Genomic DNA, 8,254 nt, shown 5'->3' with positions numbered 1-8,254 from the left:
CTTTAGCTTCTGACTGGGTCAAAACTACCCTATAATAACCAGTTCAGGGCGATAGCACATATAGTTCCATATAAATAGGAACCTCAAACCAGAGGTTCTGGATGGTCTGAGCCCTCTTACACCTCTTAGCTCTTATCCAGTTCATATGCAGAAAATACTTGAAGCTGTCTAATTGCAGCTGCTGCATTAAACCTGTGACTATCCAGGGGGAAACTGCCTGTGTAAACCTGTGACTATCCAGGGGGAAACTGCCTGTGTTGCTGGGAGGCGGTGGAGACACGCGCGCGCGCGCACACACACACACACACACACACACACGTATAGATTGGCTTTGATGCCTTTCCAGACTGCTGCTATTACTAGTGTGGAACGTCAGGGTAAACGATAGTGGTTAGGAACCCAGGAGACCAAGGCAAAAGTATACGAATCCAGAGGCTGGACACTGTCATGTTCTTGTATTATCTTGGGCATAAATTCATGCAAACACGTGGCAGAGCGTCCACTAGTTGCTTGGCAGTGTTAGGCGCTGGGGAAAGTGAATAGTCCTTTGCAGTCCGGATCTCGGTCTTTCACAGGAGGTAGCTCCCTCTACCACCTCCCAGCAGCTGCCTCTGCACCACTGCGGCCGCTACGTTGGGATGGGGGGGACAGAGGGGCGGCCCGCGCGAGGGGCGGTGCTTCGCTTCCGGCCTCCCACCTCACTTCCGGCCGGCTGCTCTGCTTTTCCGCCTCTCTATGGTGAGCGAACGCTTGGCCGCCGGAAGTGGCTCTCTGGCCGCGGCAGGTTCGGAGAGCCTGAGGTGAGGTGTGGACCGGGACGCGGGGACGGGCGGTGGCACGGAGGAGGAGGAGGAGTGGGCGGGGGTTCCGGGACGGGCTTCCTGCTGGGGTTCGAGCCGGCACCGCTGCCGACCCCGCCCCGGCGGCCGTCCCCGGCGGCACCTCGGCGGCTCGGTTTCCTCCTCAGGAAAGTGTCTTTAATTTGGGGGTGGACAGGGGCCGCTCCTGGCTCTGCGCTCGGGCTTCCCCGTGGGGTCCCGGGGACCCGGGCCGGCCGCGTGGGCCGTCGTCGCTCGGCCCTCGTCCGGAGACGGCGCGGTGCTGGTCGCCTGGTCCCCGGGCAGCCGCTGAGCGACTCGGAGATGCTGTCGCGGCTGCCGCGGCGTCGGCGCAGGCCTGGGCCTGGCCAGGTCAGGTGCCTGGTGATCCCTCTACCTCCTGTGTTTGCTCGAGGTTTTGAGTGTACTCTTTAAATATACTTTTGGGGGGAGTTAGGTACTCCGGGGGGGTGCTGGGGAACCCTGAGCACCGCCAGGAGTAATTCCTGAGTGCAGAGCCAGGAGTAACCCCTGTGCATCGCCAGGTGTGACCCAAAAAGCAAAAAATAAAAAAATAAAAACAATAGTAAATTTGGAGGCTGAGTGGTAGTACAATGGGTAGGGCATTTGCTATGCATGAGGCCAACCCAGGTTCTATCCCCAGTATCCCATAAGGTTCTCCAAGCACTGCCAGGAGTGATTCCTGAGTGCAGAGCCAGGAGTAACCCCTGAGCACTGCTGAGTGTGGCCCAGAAAAACAAAACAAAACAATAATTAAATAATTTTCTTTTTCTTTTTGGGTCACACCTGGCGATGGACAGGGGTTACTACTGGCTCTGCACTCAGGAATCACCCCTGGCTGTGCTCAGGGGACCATATGGGATGCTGGGAATCGAACCCTGCATTAGCCCTGTGCGAGGCAAAGTACAGTCATCCAGGGGCTGCACACGACCATGTTCTTGTATTATCTTGGGCATGAATTCATGCAGAGGCATGGCCGAGTGTCCACTCGATGCCAGGCAGTGTCAGGCGCTGCGGAAAGTGAATAGGCCTTTGCAGTCCGCATCTTCGTCTTTTGCACGAGGTAAACACCTTATCAGCCCCACGATCTCTCCGGGGCCCCTAGTTTGATTTACTTTAATACAGATACTTGAATACGTCAAGGCTGTATCGAAAGTGGGAAGCGTTCTGGGACCAGAGTGGTGCAGTGGCCAGGGCACTTGCCTTGGACTCTGCTGACCTGAGTTTCATCCCAGGCATCCCATGGCGTCCCCAGTACTGCCAGGAGTGACCCCTGGGTGCAGAGCCAGGAGTAAGTAGTCCCTGGGCATTGCCTGGTGTGGCCCCCAAAACAATAAATAAAGCTTTCTTTTTTAAAAAAGGGAAACTTTCACTTGTATTATTGGTGAATGATTAGATGCTGCCATTTCTACGTAGACGCTGATGGTAAAAGACCTTTACCGTGACGAAAACAGAACACTGGCCTTAGTTCTGGTTCCGTTTTGTTCGCTCAGATTCTAGAACAGAGCCCTCTGTTAATCACGGGACATTGATGTTTACGGATATTTTGAGACAGACTCCAGAGAACTGGATGCTGGCTTTGAAATCAGCAGGTGTCTGAACAACTGGAAAGAGATGAGCTTTTTCTTTGTTACTAAAGATGCCCCACATGTCTTCTGAGAGGCCCCACCCCCTTCCAGATCTTCCTTCTCACCTTACCTAGGGCACTAATCTGTGTGGTAATGTCTCTAGTCATCTCTGCAATAGGGACTGTTATTTTTATTTTGTCACTGAGAAAAACTGACCAGAGAAAAGGGAGGTGACTTGTCCCCTTAAGATAGTGGAAATGTCCACTTTAGGCTTTCCCTGCTCTACCTTGCTGCACTGCTAGCTCCTTACACAGGTTGGTAACCAATTGGGTTAAGGGGGACAGTCTGGTTCACTTTGGCATTGTTTAAACAGCTGAATGAGGGGGCAGAGGGATTATGTTTTGAGATTCCCTGAGCCCCATGAGATGAAAATTCTTATCTTTTAAATTTATTATTTAAAAATTTTTATTTAGGGGCTGGAGCAATAGCACAGCGGGTAGGGTATTTGCCTTGCACGCGGCCAACCCGGGTTCGATTCCCAGCATCCCATATGGTCCCCTGAGCACAGCCAGGGGTGATTCCTGAGTGCAGAGCCAGTAGTAACCCCTGTCCATCGCCAGGTGTGACCCAAAAAGAAAAAGAAAATTATTTAATTATTGTTTTGTTTTGTTTTTCTGGGCCACACTCAGCAGTGCTCAGGGGTTACTCCTGGCTCTGCACTCAGGAATCACTCCTGGCAGTGCTTGGAGAACCTTATGGGATACTGGGGATAGAACCTGGGTTGGCCTCATGCATAGCAAATGCCCTACCCATTGTACTACCACTCAGCCTCCAAATTTACTATTGTTTTTATTTTTTTATTTTTTGCTTTTTGGGTCACACCTGGCGATGCACAGGGGTTACTCCTGGCTCTGCACTCAGGAATTACTCCTGGCGGTGCTCAGGGGACCATATGGGATGCTGGGAATCGAACCCGGGTCGGCCGCGTGCAAGGCAAACGCCCTACCCGCTGTGCTATTGCTCCAGCCCCTACTATTGTTTTTAAAGCAAGATAGTTTTTATTTAAACTTAGATGTAAGAGGAGAGAAGGAGGAAGTACATGTTCCTGAGTGGGAAAAGTAAGTAAAGAGACATAGAGACATAATTTGTGTGACGTTTGGTGAGTCATTTACTTTTTTGTTTTTTGTTTTTTTTTTTTTTGCTTTTTGGGTCACACCCAGCGATGCTCAGGGGTTACTCCTGGCTTTGCACTCAGGAATTACTCCTGGCAGAGCTTGGGGGACCATATGGGATACCGGGGATCGAACCTGGGTCGGGCGCGTGCAAGGCAAACGCCCTACCCGCTGTGCTATCGCTCCGGCCCCAGTCATTTACTTTTTTGAACTTCACTCTTTTCATCTATAAAAGACTCTAATAGTAAGGATTAAATAAAAATATAACCACAAAGTGCTTAGATTAAGGTACAGCACACAGGGCCGGAATGATAGTAATTTGGAGAGGGCATTTGTCTTGCACGTGACCCACCCAGTTTCAATCCTGAGCATGCTATATGGTTCCTCAAGCACCGCCAGGAGTAATCCCTGAGTGCAGAGCCAGGAGTAATCCCTGAGCATTGCCTGGTGTGACCCAAAAAGCAAAAAAAAAAAAAAAACTACAACACTGAAAAATCATTGGCATTAGCATTAGGAATAGATTGATATAACAGGCTGAGGAGTTTGGTTGGTGGAGTGATTGTGCCTTTAAAGGATATAGAGATGAAGGTGGGTCATTTTACACAGGCTGAAAAATGATTCTCAGTCCCCATTCCTTATATTGTGTTTTGGTCCACATACCAAGTGTTGGTCAGGGACGTACTTCAGGGTCAGTTATTGGGATTCACGCCCAGTGGTGACTGGAGATCCCTCCTGCAGGACACACACATCCCAATTGCAGTGCACTCAACTCTGGAAAAATCCCAAAAGCTTTCTTCTCTTAACTTGTAGATATCTGCCGAGTCCTCCTGCCTGTACTAAATAACCATGTCATCAGAATCGAGCAAGAAACGTAAGCCCAAGGTGATCCGAAGTGATGGCACCCCAACGGAAGGGAAGCGAAGCCGATCCGACGTGGAGCAGGTAACGTCAGCCAGGACTACTGGCTGCTGAGGCTTGTGGCCAACTCTGAACAGAATCTATTCTCTTATGGTGTCTGCGTCCCTTCTCTTTCTCTTTCTCCTTCCTTCCTTCCTTCCTTCCTTCCTTCCTTCCTTCCTTCCTTCCTTCCTCCCTCCCTCCCTCCCTCCCTCCCTCCCTCCCTCCCTCCCTCCCTCCCTCCCTTCCTCCCTTCCCTTCCCTTCCCTTCCCTTCCCTTCCCTTCCCTTCCCTTCCCTTCCCTTCCCTTCCCTTCCCTTCCCTTCCCTTCCCTTCCCTTCCCTTCCCTTCCCTTCCCTTCCCTTCCCTTCCCTTCCTTCCCTTCTTTCTTTCTTCCCTCCCTCCCTCCCTCTTTCTCTTTCTTTCTCTCTTTCTCTTTCTTTCTTTCTTTCTTTCTTTCTTTCTTTCTTTCTTTCTTTCTTTCTTTCTTTCTTTCTTTCTTTCTTTCTTCCTTTTTCTTTCTCTCTTTCTCTTTCTCCCTTTCTTTTCTTTCTTTCTCCACACCTAGCAGTGCTCAGGGCTTACTCCTGGCTCTACACTCAGGAATCACTTCTAGCAGTGCTCAGTGAATCATATGGGATATTGGGGATCAAATCTGGGTCAGCCATGTGCAAAACAAGCGCCCTATCCTCTGTAAGAGGCAAGAGGCCCTGTAGACAGGGCCTCTATCTCTCTGGCCCTGTCTCCTATTTTTCTGATGGTCAGAAGAAGGCAGTGCTCTTGTGGCGTGCTGCTGATGCTTTGGGGATTTGGCAGTGCTGGTCTACGACAGATGGCACCAGAACTATGTGACTACAGAACCTCTTCTGTGACCTGAGAGCTCAAGTGGCTCTGAGGTTCTCCTTTCGCTGTCCTTTTAGGGTTGGTTTTGTTGTTTCAAACATAGCTGGCTGTGCTCACATATCCCTTCTGACAGTGCTCAGCCCTTTGTGTGGTGCAGGGAATCCGAACGGGGTCGGCCAGGTACAAGGCATTTGTCTTCTGCCCTGTACTGCATCTCTCCAGCCCCCTTGCCATTTCTTTGAACTTGGATCTGTGAAATGTTTTGTTTTTATCTTTGTTTTGGGGCCACAGCTGGTGGTGCTCAGGTTAGTTCTGGCTCTGCACTCAGAAATTAACTTGTGGCAGGCTTGAGGGACCATATCCGGTGCTGGGAAATCGAACCCAGGCCCATCTCACGCAAGGCAAGCGCCCTACCCACTATACTATCTCTTTGGCCTCTGTTAGCTGATTTATCACAAATGTTTATTTGGCTTTGAGACCACATCCTACTGTGTTCAGGGATCATTCCTGGCGGGCATCAGAGGACTATATGGGGTCTAACCTGGGTCATCTGCATGTAAGGCAAGCATCCTACCCACTGTACTATCACTTCATCCCAAACTTATCCTCTTTAATTTAAATTTAAAGTAATGCTTTCCTAAAATTTAGGAAATCCAGATTAATGAAGATCCTTAACCTTTATGAGCATTGATGCTGCCTCTCAAAGGGATATTCTTGGCTGGAAAGGTGGCTCAAAGTGCTGGAGCTTATATTTTGCCTGCAGGATGCCTGAGTACTCCATGTCTCCTGAGCACTGTGCTGGAAGTATTCTCTGAGCGCTGCCAGGTGTGTCTCCAAAAATAAAAAAGGAAAGAGATGTATTCTGTTTACTTCAGAAGTTTGGAGCCAGTTATGATTCTGTGTTTGCTCCTGAAAACTTGACCAGCAATAGGAATTAGCTTAGGTGAATTCTGGTTCTTGAGCAACCAGTTTCTTGGCGATCTTTATTTCCGGAATGGGAAATTGTACTAAACAGCGTGATCTTATTTTGCTTAAAGATAAAATATGGGGACTAGAGAGAGAACTCAAAGGACTGGAGTACATGCATTGCAGGTGGGAAGTCCAGTTTCTTCCACGGCAGTACATGGGTGCTGGAGTATCACTGGGAGCAGCCCCTGAGTGAGCTAGGAGTCACTCCTGAGCATTGCCAGGTGTGACTCTCCCTGGAAAAAAGAATTGTTTTTAAATTTACTTTTTTTTTCCTTTTTTTGCTTTTTGGGTCACACCTGGCGATGCACAGGGGTGACTCCTGGCTCTGCACTCAGGAATTACTCCTGGCGGTGCTCAGGGGACCATATGGGATGCTGAGAATCGAATCTGGATCGGCCGCATGTAAGGCAAACACCCTACCTGCTATGCTATTGCTCCTGCCTCCCTTAGTTTTACATTTTACTAGCCACACTTGGAACTGTATTGTTAATAATGTCATCTTAGTGTCCCTGGTGTTGACAGAAACTCTCTCCCCTAACCGAGGTTGTTTACCTTGCTTCCGCAGGAGGGCAAATACTACAGTGAGGAGGCTGAAGTGGACCTGCGGGACCCTGGCAGAGATTATGAGCTGTACAAGTACACGTGCCAGGAGCTGCAGAGGCTCATGGCTGAAATCCAGGACCTGAAAAGCCGGGGAGGCAAGGACACGGTAAGGATGGGTGATTGTGTGTGGTGGGCGCATGTGGATGGGTCTGTTTTCCCACTTCACAGAGCCTGTCCTGATTGTCTTCTGTCCCAGATACGACCAGGTATGTGGAGCCTGAGGGCTTCCAAGACCTGTTCAGTGAAGTAGCTCTCAGCTCCGTGTCATCAGTTACTGTAATCAAAGTAGAAGACAATTTTTCTGTCTCTGCAGTTTGGTCATTTGTCTTGCGAATATTTATTTGGTGCTAGGCATTTTGTCAGGTGTTGAGAAATATTGAGGTATGTAAATTCCTTTGCTGTCATAAGGATGGAGATGTACAGAAGTAAATTAGAGAGATAAAAGTAAGGTTATCAATATTAAGTGACAAGACCAGGTATTAGGTTGGAGAAAATAAACAATATGACTAAAAGCTAGAGAAAGAATTTTTGGGGGGCCACCATGATGTCGCCCTGAGCAGGTGCTGGTCAAACTGCGAGGATGCCAGCAATGTTGGCCTGCACGTGGCCCGGCAGCAATAAACAAATTTCATTTTTTTTACGAGTTGCTCTACATTTAAGTACTATCCTCTCTGTTTAATCATAGTGAAGCTTTGCATTTATAGTTCTGCTATTTTTTATTTAAAATTAGTTTTGGTTTGTTTGGTTTTGGTTTTCGGACCAAAGCCGGTGATGCTCAGGGGATATTCCTGGCTGTGCACTCTGGAATTACTTCTGGCAGGCGTCAGAGGACCATATGGGTGCTGGGGATCTAACCTCTGGATGAGGATGAGTCAACCGTGAAGGCTGGAGAATCCAGACAAGAGTATCTCGTATTTAGGTCTTTACCAGTTTCTTTGCTCACAGGCACCTGAGATCGAAGATCGGAGGATCCAGAGTTGTGTGCACTTCATGACTCTAAAGAAACTTAACCGATTAGCCCACATCAGGTTGAAGAAAGGAAGAGATCAAACCCATGAGGTAGGAGTTTGAGCCTTCCTCCCCCTCCGCCCCGTCCCTCTCTTATTCCCTGTACCCCTTGAGTTGGCTGCTGTTCTCCTTTATCACATCGAGCCTGTCCAGCTCACCTCTGATTTTGTCCTCCTTATAGGCCAAGCAGAAGGTAGACGCATACCACCTGCAGCTCCAGAACCTATTGTATGAGGTGATGCACCTGCAGAAGGAGATCACTAAGTGTCTGGAGTTTAAGTAAGTTTGAGTGGTCAGGGTTTTAGCGGGTATTTGGTTGATACCTGCTTTTCCTTCACAGTGTTAGCCATTCTCT

General features: G+C 49.0%; 1 protein-coding gene across 3 annotated transcripts in view; it reads left to right on the top strand.

The window, feature by feature from the left end:
• The first annotated feature begins 686 nt into the window (after positions 1–686).
• THOC5 (THO complex subunit 5) overlaps positions 687–8,254 on the top strand; it is a 38,347-nt gene continuing 30,779 nt past the window's right edge. For 2 of the 3 annotated variants that reach the window (XM_004615527.2, XM_055147315.1), the window contains exons 1-5: positions 687–800; positions 4,390–4,521; positions 6,854–6,997; positions 7,837–7,950; positions 8,081–8,178. In XM_004615527.2, coding sequence (XP_004615584.2) covers positions 4,426–4,521; positions 6,854–6,997; positions 7,837–7,950; positions 8,081–8,178 — 452 coding nt within the window. In that variant the 5' untranslated portion in view covers positions 687–800; positions 4,390–4,425. Of the gene's footprint in view, positions 801–895; positions 1,191–4,389; positions 4,522–6,853; positions 6,998–7,836; positions 7,951–8,080; positions 8,179–8,254 lie in introns of those variants that run through there. The other variant, XM_055147316.1, reaches the window with a different exon arrangement.

The sequence above is a fragment of the Sorex araneus genome, chromosome 9 (genome assembly GCF_027595985.1).
Source record: "Sorex araneus isolate mSorAra2 chromosome 9, mSorAra2.pri, whole genome shotgun sequence".
Lineage (NCBI taxonomy): Eukaryota > Metazoa > Chordata > Mammalia > Eulipotyphla > Soricidae > Sorex > Sorex araneus.
The sequence above is the reverse complement of the archived record's forward strand: the minus strand, read 5'-3'. Positions and strand labels throughout refer to the sequence as shown.